At 41.0% G+C, this 27,041-nt stretch overlaps 2 protein-coding genes across 3 annotated transcripts in view; one reads left to right on the top strand and one right to left on the bottom strand.

The window, feature by feature from the left end:
- The window catches only part of LOC311113164 (calcium/calmodulin-dependent protein kinase type II delta chain), a 104,654-nt gene extending 87,286 nt beyond the window's left edge, over positions 1–17,368 (top strand). The window contains exons 14-20 of one of the 2 annotated variants that reach the window (XM_084156345.1): positions 3,313–3,363; positions 4,646–4,693; positions 5,677–5,725; positions 13,794–13,869; positions 14,015–14,109; positions 14,252–14,488; positions 14,878–17,368. In XM_084156345.1, the coding sequence (XP_084012471.1) occupies positions 3,313–3,363; positions 4,646–4,693; positions 5,677–5,725; positions 13,794–13,869; positions 14,015–14,109; positions 14,252–14,487 (555 nt within the window). In that variant the 3' untranslated portion in view covers position 14,488; positions 14,878–17,368. The remainder of the gene's footprint in view (positions 1–3,312; positions 3,364–4,645; positions 4,694–5,676; positions 5,726–13,793; positions 13,870–14,014; positions 14,110–14,251; positions 14,489–14,877) is intronic. The other variant, XM_084156344.1, reaches the window with a different exon arrangement.
- A 160-nt stretch (positions 17,369–17,528) lies between these two features.
- The window catches only part of LOC311113006 (ankyrin-2-like), a gene marked incomplete at its 5' end in the record, with an annotated part of 103,136 nt that continues 93,623 nt past the window's right edge, over positions 17,529–27,041 (bottom strand). The window contains 6 exons of the mRNA XM_084156127.1: positions 17,529–21,563; positions 22,869–22,960; positions 23,248–23,436; positions 26,106–26,270; positions 26,509–26,592; positions 26,948–27,040. Of these exons, the coding sequence (XP_084012253.1) occupies positions 21,356–21,563; positions 22,869–22,960; positions 23,248–23,436; positions 26,106–26,270; positions 26,509–26,592; positions 26,948–27,040 (831 nt within the window). The 3' untranslated portion in view covers positions 17,529–21,355. The remainder of the gene's footprint in view (positions 21,564–22,868; positions 22,961–23,247; positions 23,437–26,105; positions 26,271–26,508; positions 26,593–26,947; position 27,041) is intronic.

Raw genomic sequence — 27,041 nt, 5'->3', positions numbered from 1 at the left:
CTGTCTATTTGTGGAAAGATCACCCAGATATAACTCTTTAGTCAGATCACACTTGACTTATGGTACTGTGTACTTCAGACAACTCGTTTCTTTAATTATATGAGCAAAAAATATGTAACTTTATTTGGAACGGCAAGCCAGACGAAATTAAACATGCTTATTTATATAATAAATATTCGTTTGGGTGGCTAAAATTATTAAATATTAAAGCATTAAACCTCTCACTAAAAGCTTCAGTCATACAAAAGTTATACTTCAACCCGAACTGGTTCTCCAGTAGATTAATAAGAATTGTTCACCCCTTGCTAAAAAAATTGACTTTTCCCCTTTATCCAAGTTACATCCCTTCACTTTTGGTTAATTGGAAATGGAACCATGTTCAAAATATTGCCCTTTCTAAAACAAGCCATACAAAGCTGGTTGCAATTCCAGTTCCATCACCCTGAAAAGATAGAACAAATATTACAACAAATATTATGTTTAAACTTAAATATACTAATTGAAAAAAATAATATTGGAGGAAATTAATTATCTTTGTTAATGATATTATGGATAGTAATGTAGTAATGTCACATATGCAGTAAACAAAAAATATATGAAAATGTTTGCTCTATCCAAAATTACAAACAACTGATTGCAGCATTACCACAAAAATGGAGGCGGCAAGTGGAAGGGGTAGAAGGTAGGGAACTTGTTTGTCTCCCTTTTATTAAAGACCTCCCTTTTATAAATATAATAGTTTTCATTTAATAGAAAAATATACCAGTTTCATTTGAGGACCAAAATGTTGACAGCTGTGCCATACAGGTTGCAAAATAGTTGGGAAGAGATTTTCAATGTGCCGATTCCATGGCACATCGTTTATGAACTGATACACAAAACAAAGCTTGACTCAAAACTTAGTTTATCAATTTTAGTTATTACAAAATGCATTCAACAGAATGTTATGTATATGGGCCATACAACCATCTCAGCTCTGCAGATTTTGCTGCGAAGAGACAGAATTATTAGATAACTTATTCTGGTATTGCCCCCTATGTACCTTGTTTCTGGTCACAGGTTCAGGAATGGCTGAAAAATCACATTTACCTAAAACTAACCCTACAAATAGCACTGCTGGGAGATTTGGAAAGCCATAGTCAATCAATCAACAATATAATAATATTCTTAGTAAAAAATATGAATCTTTAACTTACAATCTGTAGATACTATGCGATTAGAAAGGTTCCGAATTTATGTGAAACAGCACAGTTGAAAAATACACTATATTGCACATGGAAATCATAAGAGGGCACTTTACTGAGATAATTTGGACTGAGAGCAGCTGAGGGGTGGGTTTAAAAGCTCATGATCTATAATAGTTATGACTGAAAACAATGTATATAATGTATACCGGATGTGTTTAAGTACTATCTATCCAGATGTAATGTATCTCAAATAACTATATTTTTGCTATGTAACTACTGTGTAAAAAAAAAAAAAAGTGCCATGTATGTAACATGTGTTTAGAATGTACATACCAAGTTAATTTGGTCCTCTGAAGAGGGGTGGTGGATAAACCAATATTTTTTTATACGTGTATCCAAGGTGATTATGGCAGGCAGTTTAAACAGCTGTAGGAGGTTTAGCATCTACGTACATTTGTATCTGGTATATTTGCCAAAATCTCTTTTTAAATCTGTCTATCTGCAGCCGTGTGAGTCATCAGTGTGTTTTTGAAAGCACAGCAGGCAGCTTTTGAAAGATTATTTCAGGTTTAGCGCAGGGGTCCAGCATGTTACCCTCTTAAATGTCACTGCCTCTGAGGCTGTGTTGAAGAGTAGATAACCTAATGGAGTGGGGAAATGACAGGCATTACATTATTTAGTCCTGCCATCAATTTTGGTTTCCATGTATGCTGAATCTTTAATGATTACAAATGTGTGCGGCAGGTAGCCTAGCGGTTGAGAGCGTTGGGCCAGTAACCGAAAGGACGCTGGTTCGAATTCCCGAGCAGACTAGGTTAAAAATCTGTCCGTGCCCTTGAGCAAGGCACTTAACCCTAATTGCTCCTGTAAGTCGCTCTGGATAAGAGTGTCTGCTAAATGACTCAAATGTAAATGTGTTTGTTATAAAATACCCTTTTTCAAAGAATATACTGTTAAGTATAGGGTCTTGACTCTTGACACATACTGGTTGTGTTTTGGGGTTGAGATATTGTGATATTGGACCCAGTTTGTCTTGTTCTTTTTTGTGTTCTGACGGGTTGATGCAGAAACTGAAGTCTGAGACCGAGCCAATGCCAATATTGCTGGTATGCCTGTCCCTACTTTTTATCTAACCTGGCAACTACCACGGGTTGACAGTGAGATAGTTGATTTTAGAACACCCTAGTGCTGTCTACTGGTTAGTTTCAGGGTGGTTCGACTGGCCATTTGTAGACCCCTGGCCTAGGATAGTTGTCTAGTATATTGGTTTAATGAGCAACCCATTGTATAAGCCTCTTGATGTGTAGTTCGAGTTCGATGGCTATCTCCCCATATCTCCCTGTAGAGAACCTAGTTCTACAATCAGGTGCATTCCAGTTGGCCCATATTACCTAGTTATTTTTTAAAAATTGTTTCACATAGCTGTGATGCCCAATGACTGGGCTACATAATCAGGGCATGCAATGCACAAAGGAATAGTACAATGCCTTTTGACCTAAATGTTTTCCCTGATGTGCTTCCAATGACAATGTGCTCCGATGCAGATGATGATGTTCATGCTAACAGTAAAACCAAAAACTATTGGGATGTCACGACATCGTTTGCCTTTAATTTGAACAGAATTGGATAATTGCATTACTGCTGGCTTTTTATTTCTCCTCTCTAGTTTAGAGTCACAATGGCACTAATTCATTAGATTTAAGGCCTCCATAAACAACATTAACAGTGGCAATTAGGCTTCCTGAAAAACACGAAAACAGTAGAGCGGAACAGCTAATTGCTTTCAAGTTCATGTTTATGAAATTCTGTTTCAGCGAGGAACTCCTTTGCATGCTTTTTAAATTCTGCATATAATCCTCCAGAATGATGTATCGCTACAGGCTTGGAACTAACAGATTTGTCTAATGAACTTATTTTCTCTCACTAAACTTTTATACCCTGCAGAGTATTTGGTTCTTAACACCCGTAGACGTCCAGGCGAGACTTTAGACTCTTAACATTTTCTCTCCTGCAGCTGTGTATTCCTGACAAACCTCTCCTGTCTCGCTTACTGCTTGGACCACTAGTCTTTGTTCCTGAACTCAATCTCTGTTTCTGTCTCTGTCTCTATCCACTTACCTTGTAGATCAACAACAAGACCAATGTAGTCACCAGCCCCAAAGAGCCCCCCACGCTGGTACACTGCCTGCCTTTCTGCACGTCTGCCTGCCTGTCAGTTTGTCTGTCTGTCATCCTCCATGCTTTGGCTGCTCAGCTCACTCTAACAGCATCTTTCTTTGTTTTGCTCCCAGTGATGCCTCTTTTAATATTGAATTGTTGTTTTATTTATAGGCTAACACATTTTTCATTTCTTTTGGTCTTTCACAGGCATTTACTTTTAGACATTGCAGTTGGAATGTGCACTTGAACTTCATAACTGGGTTTAGTTTTTTGCTTGGAATGGCCCATAGTTCACCATTGCATGTTTCTGTGTGTGTGAACAATTGTGCACCCCAGGGCTCATGTTTTTACTGTCACTCCACTTAAGCTTTCCCCCAAGTTACCAAGGAAACCAATGAGACATGCTGGTTGAAACGCGCAGGCGTGCTTCCTAAAATAGACTTCACACACATGCAGTGAAACGCATCCTAAGATTACTCTGCTAGTGCCATCCCTGTCACCCTTCCACCACATGAGTTTCAACATGACAGCCCACCTGTTGGCACTGCCCAGAGGGGATCGACTCAGACTTACCCAGGTTTTATCTACGCATGTTTGACGTGTCAGGTCAGCCAAGAGGCCTGTACTGTATTTAACCAGCCCAAGGCAGAACCATAGACACATCCCTAGTATAATGTCACCATTCATAAATACATACAAAATATTGCATTAGCTGTGTTTTTCATCCAATTCCGTATATAATAACCTCATGGCTTTTTAACAATGGCTATTACACTACTTCTATAGTGATGCGGTTATGTATTTCTAGATGTGAGAAATGTGGCTTGTCATAGCTATGTTGATGTTCACTCATCAACATAGCTATGCCTGGAGTCAGCTGTAAGGGTCATGCCTTGCCTTGGCTGTACACACTTAAAATACCTTCCTGTAGTTTATATCCAGGAAGGGCCCGGTGACTAGCATGCTTCCTACTGCTGTACAGCTCCCATCCTGTCTTGGCTGTTGTGTGTCTGTTTTAAATATGAACTGTATCATAGCCTTGTCTTCAGATATCGTTCAATTGCACCAAGTTGACTACTCAAAGATATCTATTTTTCATGAAAAAGTTTAGCGTACTGCACAAAGCCCATAGCAATAGCCTCAGTAGTGCGTCATTTGTCCTTTCACTATGCCCAACGACATGCTTGCCCTCTGATTTTACCCCCAAACTGCCTTTGGTCTTTTTTACCACCACAATTTCCTGTCTATTTAACCCCTTCTTCACCCTCTTCCTCTTCCTTCTCCTCTCTGTGAATCAGGAGCCTCAAACCACTGTTATCCACAACCCAACTGATGGAAACAAAGTAGTGAGTAAATGGAACAGTAGTGCCAAACATAGAGGTGTTTAATGTTGTGCTGTAGTTAGCAGAGTGATAAGATAGTTGGTTTTAGTTTGTGTTTCTTACATAAAGTCTTATATAACGTTGCATGCATGGTGCCTTGGCGTATGTCCTAAATGTTTGTTTAATTTGCGCTTCACACAGACACTGGACAAAGGACTCTGTCAATATGTTATATCTTATGTTAAACAAATATGTGTGCTGTATTTATACACTGAGTATACAAAACATGTTCTTTCCATGATATAGACTGACCAGGTGAATCCAGGTGGAAGCTATGGTCACTTATTGATGTCACTTCAATCAGTGTAGATAAAAGGGAGGAGACTGGTTAAATAAGGATTTTTAAGCCTTGAGACAATTGCAACTGAATATTAGCAAGGTGTTCCTAATGTTTGGTATACTCAGTGTATGTTTGTCAACTCATAAGTATTGAATGTTTAACTACATTTGTCCAGTTCATGCTACACTTGGCCTGAATAATCTACAGTAACTACAATCAGATCCGTTTGACAAATGTGGATCCAGGCTATGTCTCCTTTAGATGTATTTGTTGTAATGCTTGTGCATGAATATGTGCATCCTTCTGTTTTTATCTGAGTGTTGGAGTAGTACTGCTAGTGGCTTACTGTTAAAATGACGTGGTAAAAAATTAAACAACTAGGCCCTACAGCTTGTACCTGTGTGTGACCTACGTTCAAATCTGTCTATTCTGTTACAATGTCAATGATTTATATTTTTGTTTGTGTGAGTATAGCCCAACAGAAAGATGGGAGAGTATGTTTAGTTATCCAAATCTGTTATCTCGGCGGTTCGGAAGATAATCAGTCCCTTTGCCAAAACTATTTTACTCATCTGACAATACATCACATCTCTTGTGCTCACGCTTTATCCAGTTTCAACAGCCGACAGGTGTTCATTGTTCTTAGCTGTTTGTTCTTGTCCAACAGGAGTCCAGTGAGAGTGCAAACACCACCATGGAAGATGAGGACGTGAAAGGTAGGAGCACATAAACGACCACTCTGAGATAGCGTGAAGTGCTAGCCACATGTATTTGGCTTGTAGCACTGTGTTGGCTCTGCTCAGTCTAAGTGAAAGGGAATGTGTTATTCTCACAGCACTGACGTGTTGGCATGTATTTTTGTCGTGCTGATTTTGCATGAATATGTTTGCTATTAAAATGCCAGTTTTTTTCTTGGAAGAATTCATCAGATAAGCATTTGTTTATCCAGGCATCCATTCATTTGGCTTTTTCATTTAAGATGCTTAATTAATCCACTTCATCTGTCCATCTTCTGGTCTCATCCCTTGAACATGCACTGCCATCCTTCAAACACTATAATGTCTATCCATGTCAATACATTTAAGCTCCTAGACTTTACTTAAATAGTCAGTTCTGTGAATGAACGCTGTCCTGCTTTCTAATGTCATCTCTCTAACCCTGCATTTTCTTTTTATGCAACTTCTATTGATGTAGTCCTTCTGTTTTCACTGGATTTGTTCAACATTTTAGTCATTTAGCAGACGCTCTTATCCAGAGCAACTTACAGGAGCAATTAGGGTTAAGTGGCTTGCTCAACAGATTTTTCACCTAGTCGGCTCGGGGATTCGAACCAGTGACTTTTCGGTTACTGGCCCAACGCTCTTAACCGCTAGGCTACCTGCCAAGACCAATGGCAATGGAAGAATAATGGGTGAATTGTGGCCCAACTTGGATTGTCAGTGGTGCATTTTACACCCACTCTGCTGAGCTAGTTAGTGACTCATTAGTGATTTGGAACGGTGTTTACAGTGGGTAATGGGAACTAACACAATGAGAGCAGGCTGAGTCTACAAAGGGAAGCCATGGGGGAGGGAGGGACTAGTGTGGACTGTGTGTACAGTCGTTTTAGGGAGCTGAATCAGGCTCTGCTGCTGGCCTCACATGATTTCCCATTTCGCTGCTGCCCTGTTGGTCCGCTGAGCCAGAACACAGTGTGTGTGTGCACAAGCTCCACCATTACAGATAGTCATTAGTAGCATTTGTTCACCTCCCTCTTCAAACGGAAGGTTTTGCTTTTATTTTTTTCTAAACCCAGAGGCGCAACATTGCGAGACTACCGGGAATGCTTGTGAAGCAGACCAGGCTGGGGTTTGGGGTTAGAGTAGTCAATGAGAGAAGTGAAACATTCTTCCTTAGTTGTTAATTTTCTCAAAATCTAAAGGCACAACCTAGATTCAAGCCGATGTCTTAAGTAGTTGAACATGTTATTACTCCAACCTCGTGAAAGAGACAAACTGACACGCTTTCACAAGGAGTGCCTTTGATTTGACGGCCAGCACATCAGTGTTGCCAACTTAGCGACTTTGTCGCTATATTTAGCGGGTTTTCAGACCCCTCTAGCGACACATTTTCATAAAAGCGACTAGCGACAAATCTAGCTACTTTTTCTGGTGTTATTGGAGACATTTGTAGACTGACGTGAAAGCACGTATCGTTCTTACTCTTCTCAACGAGCAGCGGGTGCTTTGTTACCCCCGTCCCAAAGCACTCACAGGCGGTCCTCGCGCAGCAGTCCCTCCCAGCTGCAGTCAGAGCAGGAGATGTTGACCCCTCCGCGTCCAGACTGCAAATGAATCGCGCATGCGGCTTACATTCAGGGCGGGATGTAAATGTAGGGTGTTTTTTACTCACTTTTTGTCTCTCCCACGACGTTATTCCTCTCTCCTACAGCGTCCATCACAATTACATGCACATGGCCAATTATGCAAATTAGGCGATGATGTCATTTAGCGACTTTTGGGACAGCCAATAGCTGCTTTCCTTACTGAGGAGTTGGCAACACTGCTGCACATGCGCAGTTAGGCGCGAGACGACCGTTAGACCCGATTTACGTGTTTCTGCACGCGGGTTTAGCTAGCTAACGTTGCTATGACATCGCTTACACGCGTGATTGGGGATTTCTATTGGAGAAGCAGTTTCTGCCTATCTTCATACTGTACTGTCTTTGGTTTTACCTTGTATGACATCATGACATCTGGGGAGCGTGACGATGACCCCAATCACAACAATTAATCTCCTCATTCTACTCTCCGCCTTCAAAAGGCCTTTGAAAATCTGAGACGGGGATGCAATTTCGTTAGTCAATCTCATGAGCTACCTGCTTTGAAATGTGATAAGGAAATCTCATGAGCTACCTGCTTTGAACAGTACTTCCTAGGTCCTAGGACTCCTAGCTACGGCAGTTTGCGTGGAGAGGAAATTGTGTTTCCTAGCATTTGAGAGTGTTGCTTTCTGTCAACGTTTGCATTCCGTGACGGATGATTACTGATGGGTTCTGGCTTTATGTAATGTGACATGTCTCATTGCTGTTCGTTCCACCAAATGTGTCTGTGTTGGTGTTGCTGCTGTTGTTTATGTGAAGCTAGATGCTCGTCATTTTCATATTGACTTTGTTTTCTATGGCATCTGCTTTGTTTAAAAGATGAAGGCATTTCATTTCCCAGTTTGAAGGTAGTCGTTCCATCAGGTTGTGTGTAGGAGTTGGAAAACTGTAGGATGTGGTTTTTTTGCATGGTCTCGCCCTGTATTTTCTAATGTTCCAAATAAACAAAACAATGTTTCTGGCCACCAACCCAACACACAGGAAGCTATCAGTCCCCAAGTGTCACTCGCCCTGTGACATCAACACTTGCCAGAAAGAGGAGGCCTTACAACCGTCCCATCATACATTTTTCATCTGTTTTTTTAATTAACATTTTTCATGCTTTTTCTCCTCAGCATTTTGTTTCCAGAGCTCCCACTGAGAACAAGGCAATGTCACTCATCCTTCATTCACTGAACCTTTCATTTCTTTTCTCCATTTCACTTTTTTGTTTTCAATCCCTCACTCCATCCATCCATCCATCCACCCACCTCTCATACCAATAACCCTTGTCATCCCGACACCCTTGCCCAAGTCTCCCGTCCCTCCTCCCCAAATTCCCCTTGCTTCTGGCGGGAGCGCTCAGGCTCGTACCTCTCCTCCTCCTCTTCCTCATCTTCCTCCTGCTGGTATTCTCCCAGTGTTTGGCCCAGTAGGGAGGAGTTGTGCCACTATGTTCTGAGGGCCCTGGTCGCCTGCTACCTGCTCCTCCTCTTCACCTCCTTCTTTGTGGTCTTACACTCTGTCCACCCTGCCGCCCACTGTGGCACCTACCACACCCACACACAGGGGCCTCTGCACCCCCTTGGGCCCCTGCCTAGCCCGGGCCCCAGCGACATGCAGTGTAAGTTTGCCCAGAGTGAGGGAGAGGGCACAAACTTAAACAATTTCCCCCCCAATTCCTACTACCCTCTGTGCCCCACTTTCCCTGAACTTCCCTCCATATCCTGTTGACCACTATCAGATATGCATCATTTTAAGTCCACATTTGTTTAGGATATGACTTTTAGGATCATTTGGTGCACGTGGTGAGTGAAAATACATGCAAATAATTCCCTCATTGTACCTGGCACTCGATACCAAAGACTAAACACAACCTAGGCACACAACCTGTTACTGTTTGTCATAGAATCCTGTGAAAGAAGGGTCCAAAAAAGTACCCCTTATTTTACTGAGGTTACACTATGTAGGTTGGCCCATTGTTACACTCTGCTTCAGCGGCGCAAAGCAGCGCTGGTCTCCCATGCAGGCATCCAGTATGTGTGTACTGTGCTGCCCTCTGGTGGTCATGGTCTGCCATTGGAGTAGTCAGTCTAACCAGGGGTTGCCAGAGGATCAGTACTGAGCTCATCATCACTGTCTTCTTATAACAGTCTTTGGAAATGTATACAGTAATGCATTTACAATGTATGACACCTAGGCTGGGCATAGAAAGAAAGTATTACTGCAGTGTTGATGCGTACGTAGAGAGTGAGACTGTCGTCAGCTCCAGGGTTGACAGTGAACAGTCTAAAGGAGTGTGAGAGTACACTTTAAGGATTAGTGTTGATAGGGTCTTTTTCTTTGCATAGACTGAAGACTTCCAGGAAAGGGATGGTTTCATTGACCATTAGTCTCTACATTGACCGGGCATTTAATAAGTGGATTGCATTTGGTGCAGAAATGAATTAGACATCCCTTCTGTAGAATCAGAGTGATCTGGCCTATTCAAACTGTCTCTCTTCCCCAGCTGTAGACCGTGTGTGTGTCCTCAGATGATGAACCTTTCAGTCTCATCAGGCTTAGACAGAGGCAGATGGTCAAACAAAGAGCCTCTAGACAGAGGAAAAAGCTCCACGCTCTGTTTCTCTCTTGTCAAAACCAAGGATCAGTTTCTCATCTTATTGCTGCTTTATCCATCAGGATCAAAACTGATGTGTGAGCACCTCGATATACAGTACCTCATAGCAAGCAACATATTAAAGAGTACTAATGTTCCCTAAAAGAAGATAATTTTGTTTGCAGAGTCCCATTTCTGATTTAGACAATAACTGACAGGCAAAAACAGCTTTGTTTTCCCTCTGTGTGCAATTGAGTGTTGTCAGGGGGACATTCCAGCTGTATTTCTGTATTTTGAAAGTTATATATCTTGGAAACGTGATTGCTGACATGCAAAACATTTTTGCGACTGTGTCAACAATGGGCTAATGAAACAAATACCAAAAGATAGTTTTGGGGTGGAATTTTCCTTTAGGTTTTCCAGTTATGGAGGAGTTTTATTTCATCTTAGCAAACAGACTGCTAGAGGACAAGGTCTGTCAGTGATGTGTCAGCGGGTTTGTACGTGTTGGACTGCGCAACAGCAAATGTCAGAACTTGAGTACACTGACCCTTTTTTTTTTGCTGTATCAGACTAACTGCCAGACTAGTAGCCAGTCACTGATGGCTAATGTAAGACCCAACTGGAGTGTTGTTGTTTTTTCACTTGGTCAATATCTGTAGAGCCTACATTGGAGTCTCTTCCTCACATTGGTGAACAACGTTCTGAGAAGTACACAGAACTGAGGAGAACTGTTACTTCTTTGCATCATTTGTGTTCTGTCAGTCACGTCGATTGGAAGTGTCAGAGGGGACAAAAGTGTCGATGGTAAAGAGTTTTTAAGAAATAGCATTGATCTTTATCTCATTTCTGGGACTTTAATCTATGTTTAAGTGCATGTTTTTTATGCATCAGTCACACTAAAAAAAGGGTACTAACAGTCAATTCACTACCATTCCATTGGACATCTACCTCAAATAACAGATTTGCTAAACCACAAAACCTTTTTTTCTTTATTTCCATTACCTCTTAGCTTGCCTACTTACCTTGTGAGGTAATGAAATCATGTTGTCTGTGTTTTCATGGTGAAACACACGGACTCTCCCGTGTGTGTGTGTGTTGTGTGTGTGGAAGTGGTGAACCTTGGCCCCTGAACCTATTGTCTGTGTTGTGGGTCATATTGTTACCACTACTTCAAATCAAATTGTACTGGTCACACACTGTATTTAGCAGATGTTATTGCGGATGTAGTGAAATGCTTGTGTTCCTAGCTCCAGCAGTGCAGTAGTATCTAACAATTCACAACAATACACACAAATCTAAAAGTAGAATAATGGAATTAAGAAATATACAAATATTAGGACGAGCAATGTCTGAGTCCGGAGTGTGTGTGTGTGTGTGTGTGTGTGTGTGTGTGTGTGTGTGTGTGTGTGTGTGTGTGTGTGTGTGTGTGTGTGTATATGAGGGGGAAAAACATATTTGATCCCCTGCTGATTTTGTACGTTGCCCACTGACAAAGAAATGATCAGTCTATAATTTTAATGGTAGGTTTATTTGAACAGTGAAAGACAGAATAACAACAAAAAAATCCAGAAAAACACAAGGCAAAAATGTTATAAATTGATTTGCATTTTAATGAGGGAAATAAGTATTTGACCCCCTCTCAATCAGAAAGATTTCTGGCTCCCCAGGTGTCTTTTATACAGGTAACGAGCTGAGATTAGTAGCACACTCTTAAAGGGAGTGCTCCTAATCTCCGCTTGTTACCTGTATAAAAGACACCTGTCCACAGAAGCAATCAATCAATCAGATTCCAAACTCTCCACCATGGCCAAGACCAAAGAGCTCTCCAAGGATGTCAGGGACAAGATTGTAGACCTACACAAGGCTGGAATGGGCTACAAGACCATCGCCAAGCAGCTTGGTGAGAAGGTGATAACAGTTGGTGCGATTATTCGCAAATGGAAGAAACACAAAAGACCTGTCAATCTCCCTCAGCCTGGGGCTCCATGCAAGATCTCACCTCGTGGAGTTGCAATGATCATGAGAACGGTGAGGAATCAGCCCAGAACTACACAGGAGGATCTTGTCAATGATCTCAAGGCAGCTGGGACCATAGTCACCAAGAAAACAATTGGTAACACACTATGCCGTGAAGGACTGAAATCCTGCAGCGCCCGCAAGGTCCCCCTGCTCAAGAAAGCACATATACAGGCCCGTCTGAAGTTTGCCAATGAACATCTTAATGATTCAGAGGAGAACTGGGTGAAAGTGTTGTGGTCAGATGAGACCAAAATCGAGCTCTTTGGCATCAACTCAACTCGCCGTGTTTGGAGGAGGAGGAATGCTGCCTATGACCCCAAGAACACCATCCCCACCGTCAAACATGGAGGTGGAAACATTATGCTTTGGGGGTATTTTTCTGCTAAGGGGACAGGACAACTTCACCGCATCAAAGGGACGATGGACGGCACAATGTACTGTCAAATCTTGGGTGAGAACCTCCTTCCCTCAGCCAGGGCATTGAAAATGGGTTGTGGATGGGTATTCCAGCATGACAATGACCCAAAACACACAGCCAAGGCAACAAAGGAGTGGCTCAAGAAGAAGCACATTCAGGTCCTGGAGTGGCCTAGCTAGTCTCCAGACCTTAATCCCATCGAAAATCTGTGGAGGGAGCTGAAGGTTCGAGTTGCCAAACGTCAGGCTTGAAACCTTAATGACGGAGAAGATCTGCAAAGAGGAGTGGGACAAAATCCCTCCTGAGATGTGTGCAAACCTGGTGGCCAACTACAAGAAATGTCTGACCTCTGTGATTGCCAACAAGGGTTTTGCCACCAAGTACAAAGTCATGTTTTGCAGAGGGGTCAAATATTTATTTCCCACATTAAAATGCAAATCAATTTATAACATTTTTGACATGCGTTTTTCTGCATTTTTGTTTTGTTATTCTGTCTCTCACTGTTCAAATAAACCTACCATTAAAATTATAGACTGATCATGTCTTTGTCAGTGGGCAAACATACAAAATCAGCAGGGGATCAAATACTTTTTTCCCTCACTGTATGTGTGTATATATATGTATGTGTGTGATGGGATTTATAGACATTATGGACAGTATGTGGATAGAATATTTAGTATTTCTGTAGGATAAAGTAGTATATATACAGCAATAGTTGAATAGGATGGTATTGACTAGAATACAGTATATACATATGAAATGAGTAAAACAGTATGTAAACATTATTAAAGTGACCAGTGTTCCATGTCTATGTAAATAGGGCAGCAGCCTTTAAGGTGCAGGGTTGAGTAACTGGATGGTAGCCGGCTAGTGACAGTGACAAAGTTCACTGGGTAGAGGCCGGCTAGTGATGGCTATTTAACAGTCTGATGGCCTTGAGATAGAAGCAGTTTTTCAGTCTCTCGGTCCCAGCTTTGATGCACCTGTACTACCTCGCCTTCTGGATGATAGCGGGGTGAACAGGCCGTGGCTCGGGTTGTTGATGTCCTTGATTATCATTTTGGCCTTCCTGTGACATCGGGTGCTGTAGGTGTCCTGGAGGGCAGGCAGTGTGCCACTGGTGATGCGTTGGGCAGACTGCACCACCCTCTGGAGAGCCCTGCTGTTGCAGGTGGTGCAGTTGCCGTACCAGGCGGTGATAAAGCCCAACAGGATGCTCTCAATGGTGCATCTTGGGTTAATGTAAATCCCTCAACTGCTCTAAAGAGATTCATTCACTCCCTTGATTACTTAAATACATCAGAGGTGTCTTTACTCTAATCACATATGGTTGTGGGACAGTTCACTGTTAGGTTTGTGGCAACCTGTGAAAATGTATTTTTTCTCTCTCGCTCCCCCTCTCAGCTCGTAAGCAGGAGATCATCAAAGTGACTGAGCAGCTGATTGAGGCCATCAACAATGGAGACTTTGAAGCCTACACGTTAGTGATCTTGGATTTTATCTACAGTGATCTACAACAGCAATCTCATACAGAGGCCCTACAATCTAGATATTTATCCATAACACTGCACCATTTGAAAAAATGAAAACTGAATTGTTTGTGTTCCACTTCTTCTGTCTCACAGGAAGATCTGTGATCCCGGCCTTACATCCTTTGAGCCAGAGGCTTTGGGAAACCTAGTGGAGGGAACCGACTTCCACAGGTTCTACTTTGAGAACGGTAGAGCGCCTGCATTCCATTATGCGCTTGTAGCAGTAAAGATCGACACAACCATATGAAAACCAATGGCTGTAGAAGCATTAATTACCATGATTGTGTACTGATTTGATCAATTTCCCTCCAATCCACTTCTCTCCTCCAGCTCTGTCTAGGAGCAAGCAAGGGCCCGTCCACACCATCCTGCTCAACCCCCACGTGCACCTGATTGGCGACGATGCGGCATGCATCGCTTACATCCGCCTCACCCAGTACATGGACGCCAGCGGCATGCCACGCACCATGCAGTCGGAGGAGACCCGCATCTGGCACCGCCGCGACGCCAAGTGGCAGAACATCCACTTCCACCGCTCCGGCTCGCCCACTGTGCCAGCCAAATAAGGTGACTAGAGGTGGGATTATAGCCCTGTGCTGGCCTGCTTCATCCAGTCATTCTGGAGCTACGTAGCTAGATTGGTTCTGCTTTGGCCCTGCTATCCCTACACGGTCCCTGTCCTGTATCTGTACCTGGATCTGCTCCACCTGCACTATGTAGCGTGGTCTGCCTTGGTTCTGGTTTAGCCCTGATCATCCCTTGCTAGTCAAGGTAGGTGACTGTAGGTGCGCTTAGCCCACCCAACCTGCTTCATCCTGGACCTATGTAGCTAGCTTGGTCTGCTTTGGTTCTGCTTTGGTCTTTCTCTACACTAGCTGGCCTCAAACACACTTTTACAATACCAGTTACTAATTACCAAATGTAAAATACGTCAATTCCTCATCTTTGTGTTGCAGTTGAGAGGACCCCCTAGCCTACAGCTGTCAGCTGACCCACGGAACCCGCCTACTAAGTGTGTCACATCCTCGTCCAATCCCAGCCCAACGCTACAACTCTGCCCTCTGAGTGTTGTTTACATATCGTCGCTGCTGGACTGAAGATTCTTCTTGTAAAATATGAAAAGGAAACAACAATCTTGACGATATCATTTTATAGAGAAAATGTTGGTGTTTTATCTAATTGTTCCATTCTTCTCAGTCTTCTGTCTCATAGCAGGACATTTATAACTGAAACATATACATCTTTTTTTATTACAATGATTTCCTCATTTTAAACATGTTTTAAGTTTGAATGCCATAGGAAAATATATACATTACATGCCAGAGTTGTTGACAATATGTGAAGTTTGCTGATTTGTGGGCTTATGAGTTATATATGAGAGATTTTCAATCTTAAATAATATACAGTAATACAATGCCGTCCGTAGTTATTGGGACAGTGAAGCATTTCTTCTTATTTTGGCTTCTTTTGAAATCATGGCTGAGGGTTATACAGCACTTTTTGTACTTACAGTAGTCCTCCCATTTTAGGGGACCAAAAGTATTGGGACAAATTCACTTAAATGTGTATTAAAGCAGTAAAAAGTATGTGGTCTCATATTCATAATACGCAATGACTACATCAAGCTTGTGACTCTACACATTTGTTGGATGTATTTGCAGTTTGTTTTGGTTGTTTCAGATTATTTTGTGCCCAATAGAAATTAATGGGAAATAGTGTATTGTGTCATTTTGGAGTCACTTTTATACGGATAATCCTGAATGAATTGTGAATAATGATGAGTGAGAAAATTAGACGCACAAATATCATACCCCCAACACATGCTAACCTCTCACCATTACAATAACAGGGGAGGTTAGTATTTTGGGGGGGTATGATATTTGTGCGTCTGTAACTTCCTCACTCATCATTATTAACGATTCATTCGGGATTATTCATGGTAACCTCCACATTAATGTAGAAGTGTTTAGAAACATATTACAAAATGACACAATACATTATTTACCATTTAATTTCTATTTAGCACAAAATAATCTGAAACACAACCAAAACAAACAGCAAATGCATCCAACAAATTTGTAGTCACAAGCTGGGACCAAATACTTTTTACTACTTTAATACACATTTAAGTGAATCTGTCCCAATACTTTTGATCCCCTAAAATGGGGGGGGACTATGTACAAAAAGTGCTGTAATTTTTTAGCGGTTCAGCAATATGGATGAAAATACCCTCAAATTAAAGCTGACAGTCTGCACTTGAACGTCACTGTTTGATTTCAAATCCAAAATTTTAGAGTATAGAGCCAAAAGAGGAAAAAATACTTCACTGTCCCAATAATTACGGAAGGCACTCTATATGGCTTGATTTTTCAATATTATCAGTGTCGGGGATATACGGTGAATTGACAAACTCATTAGTGTATTCATATAATCTCAGTATTGCACATCGATCCCAATGACTAAAGTGATATCAGTTTAGCCTTAAAGGACAGTGACCAAAATATCGCAGTTTGTCAATTCTTTTTTAAATGTCAGTTTTTGTGCAGAAATTGCTAAAAATCTATAAGAATATAAGTGAATGACAAACATGAGCTTGCTTTTGTGGTGATGTATAGACTTTTGTGATTGAGTGAATCGCTATAGCTTCGCTTAAACTCTGGAGTATTAAACTGTTTAAACATTAGCTTAGTTTACAATCTGTTGACAATTCAAGTTTTCTTGTTCTCAATTGGCTCAATATTAAGTATGATTACTGGGAATTTCAATTGACAATTTATGTTATTAAGGGGAAAATGGTACCTATGTTTTGCCATGATATCCGTTTGGCTATACATCATCACGTGAGAAGTGTGAAGTCTCAATGATGGAATGTCAACTATACTGTAGATATAATGTCCACGTATATTTCTCAAGGCCATTGTATGACATATGGAACACTGTTTTAAAGTCAAATAATGATATTTTCATAAGGATGATAATAATTATGTGAATTTTATTGGTTATTTTTTCTCTTAATTTTTATATTTTTGAATTATTAGGTTGTCCCTTCTTGGATTATTGTTGATAATTTCTTCCAGTCTACACATATCGGTGGAACTATTGACCCCCCCATGGAAGAAAAGAAAGAGCCTTTTACTTACCAGTTGTACCACTGATGTGTCAGTTATCTACTTGACAAGTTGCAACACACATTGATGTTTTATACTGCGGAGAAGTGAGACCGTTATCAAGTATGGAATCACATTGTTCTGGTCAGTTTTTCCTAGTTGGTAGAGATTTATTGAATGGGTGTGTTTAGGTTTGTTCGTTTTGCCAATGGATATGTAAGGGAATGACTTGTTAAGTTGAACTGCACTATGGGACACATTGTGTATTGTTACCATGATGGGAAAGGACTGATGTTTAAATGTTTAAGAAATATCTAATAAATGTGTGATTTCTTCCAAGTTTCTTATTTCCATGTCGGTTTATTGTTTGTGATGCGATATCTCTCGATTTTGAAGGCAAAATTTAATCACTGTAAAATCTTGACATTTCAATTCTAAATCTCTGTATTGTAATCCTTTATAGCTTGGTTAGGAAGAATGACAACCACTCCATACACATTTGACACATGTACATTTTTATTTTCTGCCACGTACACACTGTAGCTGCTATGCCATGTTAGCAATTCTGTTTTTCTTCCTTTTTATTAATTTCATAACTAATACATGCCCTCATAGATATTTATATATATGTATAATATTATCACCATGGAAACAAGATGCGTATTCATCAAATCAAATGTACGTTTGACAGATTTCTTTTGTTTAATTTATTTCTCACTTTTTCTCACACAAAGTAAATTGGCAAAGTGAGGAACTGTAATGTTGTTACATAGATATAGTTTGTTCTGCAAATAACACCAACGATGCTTTCAGCCAGCCCATGATTACAGTACATCCATGTCTGTTCTGTTTTGGTTTCTGTATTTGTTTCAGTCATGGTTTCCAGAGAATTTCAGAATTCAAGTGAAGCCTTGTGTACAATGGCAACTTATCGGTCAAAGAGTTGAAATTGCAATTCCCTTGTTTTATCTCAACTCACATCTTCAACTCGCACTCACACAAACACACACATAAAACACTCTCACGGCTCCGCACACTAGAGGAGAGGAAGAGCACGGATGGACATCAATAAATAAATATATAAATCAAAATCTTAATCAAAATGAAAGTACACAAAGATGTAATCTGCAGACGTCGGATCAGTCTGTGGGGGCCAAATTCATATTGATATTGCATGGATGGTATTTTACAGTGGATCTTCTTCTGAGGGCAGTAATTTTAGGTTTTTTACATCGCCTGCCACCAAGGCACTAACCCTCAATCTAACCAGTTAAAATAAATGAGTAGGCAAGAAATGTGAACAGTTAACATTAGAAAGTAAAATAAAAAAGTTAGTTTAGAAACAAAGGTTAGAAACTTTGGAACTTAAGGTTAGAAAACAAGGTGCATTGGGATTCAAACCAGGGACCTTGAGTGTCGCAACCCACGTTTAACGTCCGTCCATCCATCCATCTGCCGACTTACCTCCCTAACTTTTCTTATTTGACACTCAACCTGTCACAAGCTCCTCCCCCAGGCCATCCAACCAATCACATAGCTGCCCTCAGAACAAGATTAAATAAGGAAAACTCCACTGAGTGAGAAATAATGCATATGAAAGGGCTCTAGCAACATTCAGAGCATATCTATTGGGGTTATACTACTTATCAAAATTAAACAAAGCCATTGTTTTTTAACATAAAGGATCTTCCATCTCCACGGTACCATCACAGGTAAACAGGAAGCAGATCAGACCAAAAATAATCTGTCAAAAACAAGATGTGCCAATCTTTTGAGATTATCACCATTTATTGGATACCATTTGATACCAACAGAAGAAATCAAATCAACAACAGCAAATAAAACAAAACAACTACACCACACTGTCTCTGTGGTGTTTCTCTCTGTCCCCATCCTCACTTGTACAATCTTAACAGGCTTAATCAAAGCTATTGTAGACATTCATATGAGTAATGTACCACTGGGGTAAAATGAACAGGGGGTGAGATGGCAAACACGATTGACGCTTGGGGGGGCATGGGGCGTACCTAGTGTTCTGACCCATTGGTGCAGTAATTTCGGATAAGTGCTCGTACATGAAAGACAAGAAAAGAGAACATTTCGGATCGCAAATGGCAGGTCGCAATGTCAGTGAGGATACTATGAACTAACACACACACACGCTCACATGCATTCACACGCACAGAGGTGGCGGCAGTCTGATGCACTGCTCAGAAGGAAGTGTGAATACACAGCACACATAAGAAAGCCAGAAACAGAGAGGGATAGACAGGGAGATAGTGTGAAGAAGAAGATACACAATTACAGTACGTGGGGCTGAAAGTGTGTGCTCAAAGGACCTGTCAAAAAACTACACATCATACACACAACCAGCTTGAGCTAACTTTGTAAACAGAACTGTAGTGCTGAGCGATTAGTGCTTTTTGAGGTCGTTTCGGTTCAATTATGCACTATGCATTATGTGGGTTGAATGCTGTAACAACACAGAATAAAACAATTAATAAAAGTCCCATGATAGTAGTGACTGCTTATCACTTATTAACCATTAGTTATTCACGTTACTTTATTTTAAAGGGGCAATCAGCAGTTCCTACGTTCATTTTTAGACTTATAAATGAATGATATGTACCCATTGATTCTTGAAGAATATAACTTAGAAATGCCTCATGAGCTTAGTTCAACTGTCGTACCCCATCAGAACCCAAAATATAAACGTGTTTTACTCCGTTTGTAAACAATGTAAATTTAAACAAACACTATATAGCCTCAAAACATGGTTAAACATTTTTTTTTATATCATGGATGGTCAGTCCTTGAATCCATAGCTCTGTCTATGCATTTGAAAGAGGTTACATTTCTCCAGCCCCATCCCTCAGCTTTTTACCAAAACAGGGGTGGGGAGTACACTTTGTTATTGTTTCTGCTGCTGATTGCTGCTTTAATAAAATATTTCACTTGTGTATATTACATTTGTTTTATTTGATGAATTTATTATTTCATTCCAAGTCATCATCTCATCTCTCTAGAGTGCCTATGCTGTCTGACAAAATCACTATTTTAGTAGTTCTTCAAAGTAAATAAGGCATACTTTTATGACTGCTGAATACCAACTACTGTATCAATCACTTAGATCATGTATTTTCAGGTAGAGATACCTCGTGAAGAAACTGCTCAATGTGTATCCCTTGTTGATCGCGGAAGACCGGACAAGTAGCCACACAACGGATTATGGTCATTGTAGTTAATTATCATGTTTTCTGCGCTAAACTATATAGAACATTGGCCTGTTGGAAACTACAACATCTCACAGTTCAGGCATGATCTGATTTATATCAAGAGAAACTACAGCGCAATGTGCACATTGAGCTCAGAAAAACCCCAAACTAAATGGAATTCAAATAATTGAACCGACATCAGTCAAATAGTTGTTTAAAACCAAAAAATAACCAACATTTCGGTTAATCACTCAGCACTACAGAACTGTAGCGGAGGGTTATATGGGGGGGATTTGCTTCAGTCAAATGTTGGTTCAGATCACATATTTGCGCTTATCTGACTCTGAAGTCCTTGATGAAACACTATGGCATTCCCTCCCTTTTTACAGTATCTTTCGAAACCTTTTTGTGACAACTGACTCCTAGTGGGGCGAAAAGGGTCAACTTTGTTATGACCCTTCACCTCAGAACAGAAGAGCGATTTTGATTGGTGCACGTACGTGTACAGCAGGTACCATGGGGCAAATGTAATAAATGCTTTTGAACTACTGTTTGTTTCGTTTTCTCCCAGTCCGAGCATGTCACTTCTCCTTTATTTACAAATGTTTACAATCGTTCCTTTAGGAAGATGCCTGTGCATGAGGCGAACATCAGAGGTGCCCCCTCTTTATTCATTTTCCGTTTTTGTTTTCCTTTCATTGCATTTTGTTTGTGTTGTTGTTTATTGTACCACAGCAGCCAAAAACTAAAAGAACCCCCAAAAAAGGATAACGACCAAATAATATTCTAAGTCACCCGACGAGAAAGGGGGAACTATCTTTGGTCACAAAATGAGCAAAGAAAACAGGAAAAGTCAAAAGGAAAAGGACAAAAAAAAGTGAAAGCACAAATAACAAAAAGTGCTCCATTATTTGCCACAAAAGGGGAAAAACAACAATCAAAACAAAAATGCAATCCAGTGTCTTTAGCAGGAGATGTCTGTGTGGAAGGTAAAGGTCAGGGGTGAGCTTACAAGACTTCATAGGCTTTTAGTGGATAGGGGGCTTATGTAGTATGGGGGGCAGGGCCAACAGGGAAGAAGAACAACTCAGCCAGCAAATAAAATCAGCCCATCACTTCTTCTTTCTCTTCTCCTCCTCTTTCTCTCCTTCCTCCTCCTCCTTGGCGCAGTAGCGTTGGAGCAGCAGGTGCAGGTGTTGCTGAAGGGCGTCGGGTTGCAGGGTCTCTGGGGTGTCGTCCAGCCGCTCCAGGTGCACATGCTTACCCTGGGCGTCCCTCACCACAGTCCTCTTCTGGGTACGAGACTTACGCATCTGGGTTCTGGAGATGGGATGGGGGAGAGGTTATTAGGCTTGGTGAGACAATTATTTTCAATCACCCTGTCAAAGTTTTGATAGCACTTCATTGACAGGCTTGCACAGTTTGTAGGTTGACCAAAACTCTATTGACCGTAATTTTTGTCATTCATGTCTAAAACACATCATGCATGTTAGACCACGCTCTAACATCAGGAACAACTACAGTATGAGTAATCTAAAAGCGTCACACAAGCCCTATGGCTGAAGGTCCTATGATTAAAGGAGAAGTTCGCTTTTTTACAACTATATCTCCATTTTTGATGGAAATGGCTTGTTGTAGAAGGGTCCAGACACTTGTTTTGCAATTTTCCTTGTTTTTGAGAAACTTACCCTGACCAGCGATTAATTGCCTCATCCTCGTTGTGCAGTACGGGGGCTCTGAAAAAACAGTAACAAATTCTCCAAAAACACCCAAATACGTTCTTTACATGAAATTGTGTCATTCCGAACTTGAGCCATTTCCCCTATCCAGCTGTTCCATTCTCCGTGTAGCCTGCTGCTAGAGGTAACTGCCAAAATAAAGTAAACACCAACATAAAGTGTCTTAATAGGGCATTGGGCCACCACAACAGCTTCAATGCGCCTTGGCATAGATTCTACAAGTGTCTGGAGCTTCATGTGTGGAAGCACCTGCTTTCAATATACTTTGTATCCCTCATTTACTCAAGTGTTACTCAAGTTCCTTTATTTTGGCAGTTACCTGTACAATGGACAGAGAGGTATCGCTCGAGTCGCAACAAAATGTAATATAACGTTGCGGTATTTTGGTGTTTTTAGGAGCATTTGTTCATGTTTTTTCTGAGGCTCCGTACTGCACAACGAGGATGAAGAAATGAATCCCTGGTTTGGGTACATTTCTCAAAAACAAGTGAAACCGCAAAATAAGTGTCTGGGCCCTTCTATAACATTCCATTTACATCAAAAATAGAGATCTGGTTGTAAAAAAGCAAAATTCACCTGTTAACTTACCTTTCAAATTACCATGTCAAAATGTAAGCATCTAAAGTGTGTTTAAGAGTTAGGGTTAAGATATAGAGGAGAGGAGAGGTATTCACTAACCTGCTCCCTGATATGTTTATGCTGTATAGCCAATGCCATGACATGTTTAGTATAACAAAGACCATAGGTGTTGGTCATATAGCACAACCAGACCTGAGACCAGGCTGTATTCACACCATGCGTTCAGATAAATCATTCAGCAAACTAAGAGGAGTGTCCAAACAAAGATGGACACGTAGGTTAATGAACTCCCATTCTGTTCTCAAACCTTTTGACCACAGAACCGTCGTCCTTCACAACCTCTTTCTCTACTAAATGAGGAAGTTGGATTTTTCCAAAGCCTCCAGCATAACTCAACGCCTGGATGTGACAGAACAAGGAAAATGACATTTCAAACACCAAAACCCAGTGTCTCTGGTCCTAGAGTTGTTCTTCAATCTGGCACCCAATAAGGTTTTTTAACAGACATATTAAAAACAGACATGTTTCTAACAAACATGTTACAGTCAAGAAGCCTTCAGCTTTATATTCCAAGCACAGTATTGCTTGCAACACTTGACCCAGCTCAACCTGCTCTGCTCGAGCCACTGAGGTAGAAAGGACACTCCTGGCATTGTCACAACTGCTCTCCCTCCCTGACGACTGACCTTCTCAAAGTCCTCTTTGGCCGAGGGGAGGTCTGCAGCCAGCGTTGAGTCACCCGTCTGCTTCTCCATCCTCTCGCCCCTCACCACCGTCGTCTTGACCACCTTGCTGACCTTTCGGCCCTGCACCTGCTCTGACTCGAAGTCTGAGGCCGTGGTGGCCCCCAGGGCCAAGGGCTCCGAGAAGGTCAACTGGATAGGTCAAACACAGGGTTCAAAGGTCACTGATACAATAGACTACAAAACTTGATTATACAGTATATACAGTAAGGTTATACAGTCATTATAGACACATTCTATATTGTGGTGTAGCCCGAACTATACACGGACCATGAATAGGCAAGGGATCTCAGCACATACACTCTTAGAAAAAAGGCTTCCAAAAGGGTTCTTCGGCTGTCCCCATAGAATAACCCTTCTTGGTTCCAGGTAGAACCTTTTTGGGTTCCATGTAAAACCCTCTGTGGAAAGGGTTCTACATGAAACCCAAAAGGGTTCTACCTGGAACCAAAAAGGGTTCTTCAAAGGGTTCTCCTATGGGGAAAGTCGAAGACTGCTTTAAGGTTCTAGATAGCACCTTTTTTCTAAGAGTGTAGGGCTCAGGAAGCAGGTTAAAGGCAAAATAAGGCTTTTAATGGAAAAATATACAAATACATTCAAATCAAAAGGCTCTGTCAGAGCAATGAGACTTACTCTAAGCACCAAATGAGTCAAAATACTTTATTCAAACATTAAGGTCCATGGAGCTTTGGAGAGCTTTTTTCTGCTCTCCTTATGGCAAGTTCCCAGTACAGTATATCCCAGGTGCTGCCAATTTAACCAAATCAAATCACATTTTATTGGTCGCATACACATATTTTGCAGATGTTATTGCAGATGTAGCGAAATGCTTGTGTGTGATGGGATGTATTCACCCATCTGCTTAATTGGCCAAGTGACCTAGCACAGGGGGTTATGGGAGGTGTTGTGTTCTATCTGGCAGCCATGTTGCTGTAATAGGACTACATGTTTCTCCTTTGCATGGTGTTTTGTTGCAGGTTTTGTTTTTTGGCTATTCATTGTCAAGCTTTAACCTCTTTAGGATCGGACACTTTTTTTAAATTTTCAGGACCTGGACCTGAAAAGGATATGCATATTCTTGTTACCATTTGAAAGGAAGCTCTTTGAAGTTTGTGGAAATGTTAAATTCATGTAGGAGAATATAACACATTAGATCTGGTAAAAGATAATACAAACAAAAAAACATGCGTTTTCATATATATTTTTTAATCATCTTTGAAATGCAAGAGAAAGGCCACAATATAATATTGCAGTTTAGGCACAATTTAGATTTTGGGCACTAGATGGCAGCAGTATGTGTGCAACGTTTCAGATGGATCCAGTGAAGCATTGCAATACTGGACTATTTTGTATCAAGTCTGCCCAAATGTGCCGAATTGGTCAATTGATACATTTTCAAGTACATAACTATAGAGAACATACAAAAATGATATGGTAATACAAAATGTATGTTTACACACTCCCAGTAATGTCATACATTATGGATTATTAGCTTATACACTAACTTTCACACATCAGATGGCCGGGCGGGGTGGGTGTGGAGCCAGAGACAGCAGGGGTACAAACTGTAGAACCCAGTTCCTACATTTGAATATAAAAATGTATTTTATCTAACAAAACTATGCTACATTTTATCTCTGGGACACTTAGGATGACAAATCAGAGCAAGATTACTGAATGTAAGTACATTATTTACCTTCAGAGGTGAATGTATCAAACTAGTTGTCGTGATAAGTATTTTGTTGTTGTGCACTCTCCTCAAACAATAGCATGGTATTTTTCATTGTAATAGCTAATGTAAATTGGACACTGCAGTTAGATTAACAAGAATTGAAGCTTTCTGCCCATATAAGACATGTCTATGTCCTGGAAAGTTTGCTGTTACTTACAACAGTCATGCTAATCACATTAGCGCACGTTAGCTCAACCGTCCCGTATACGGGACACCGATCCCATAGAGGTTAAAAACCAAAGCCAGACTGCAACATTTTAGTAGCATAGCTAGGACTGTGGCATGTGTCTGTACACTTTCCCTCCACTGCGTGCTGTTAATGGGACACACGAAAGCAGCGCAATTGAAGTTGAATTCACCGATGCGAGCGCATCAGGCTGTAATTTCATGAAGTAGATGACTCAACTGTTGACTCATTTATTCTCGCTTGTGTGTCCTATTCGGCCCGCGGGCTTTGTGTTTGACACATGCGCAAGCCTATTAGCCACGTTATGACTGACTTGTGATCATTGCCCTTGCTAGTTTGTTTGTATTGACATTCCCAACCTTAGTTACAGTCATCAGTTTTTTGGTCAACATATTGAGTAATTAAAACTGAAACAGTGCATCCCGAATGGGTGGAGGCAGCAAACAATGTACCAGGCCAGCTGTGATTAACAACCTGATAGCAATATTTTTTGGACTACCAATACATTTATTGGTGAATTATATCAATCATGCATTGAACTGCATCCGTCTATTTTGCCAACAATGACTTACTGTACGTCATGGAATTTTTAGCAAAATATAACATCTTTTTAAAACCTCTTATAAAGTTGGTTTTGAAGCATGAACTGGACATTAGATATTTCTGACTGATATTATGATTGTCTGTTTGTTTCATATCTACAAAGTAGTTAAAACCCTGTCAGTTCCACTTTAAGGCCAGACACCCTTGTGACATCACAATATCCACAGTATATGTAAACCATGTAATACACAATCGTTTTCAGAAATACTGTAATATTGACCCCAAAGAAAGTCTATAGACACAAAGACAGCAGACAGACACACATACAGACGGACTGACCTCGGTCTGATCTCCCTCGCTCCGGACCACTGTCCTCTTCACTACCTTGGAGAAGCCGTCTCCTTCCTCCACACTGACCATCTCCTGGTGAGATCCCTCCACCGTCACCTCCTCTCTCTCTACGCCGTCTGGAGAGAAGTACTTACGGATCACCTTCCGCGTGATCTGGGGGAGAGAGACAAGAAAGAGAGAAAAGTTACCACTGGTTGAGCACTGAGCAGCACGACTCGGTCATATAAAATAATACACACGTACAGTATTTGCCTGAGGAGATAACTTTATAATTGACAAACATGGATATATAGTAGTTACAGTATGTAGTTGAGCTCTACTGTAAATCGGGCTATGTTCTAGAGTTAAGTGTCTGTTATACAGTGAATGTAGATGCAAAATGTCCCTTTACCTTCTTGACTACCATGTTTCCATGCTCATCCATGTACTGTTCCTCTGTCACTGTTTGCGGAGGGATGTCTGGCAGATCATCCGCCTGGTGAGAGAACAGATACACAGTCATACAACTGGAACACATACTGCAGTTAAGACAAGCACAGTAAGTCCACAGAAGAACCGGTTGAAACATCGTAAACCCCACTCAAAAAGGAAATAAACCGTTTTCAATCATTATCTAAGACCATGAAGATTGAATCAATCTGTCACAGAACAAAATGATATGGCATATGAGGGTGCAGTAGGAAACATAGCAGAGACAGAATGAAATACAAATCAAAATTTGAGAAAAGTGAAGTGCAGCACAGCAACAAAACTCAACTCCCATCTAGACCCAGCAACACAGCACACTAGGGCAGGGCCCATTTCTCCACATGCTCTTTAATGCCGTATACCTGGATGATAACTCTGCGTCGGACCACCCTGGTGGTCAACACCTCCTCCTCTGAGCTATCCGACGACAGCAACCCTAGCTCCTCATTTATCTCC

Source organism: Coregonus lavaretus (genome assembly GCF_964263955.1).
Source record: "Coregonus lavaretus genome assembly, chromosome: 39".
Classification (NCBI taxonomy): domain Eukaryota; kingdom Metazoa; phylum Chordata; class Actinopteri; order Salmoniformes; family Salmonidae; genus Coregonus; species Coregonus lavaretus.
This window is presented reverse-complemented; position numbering and strand designations above follow the sequence as displayed.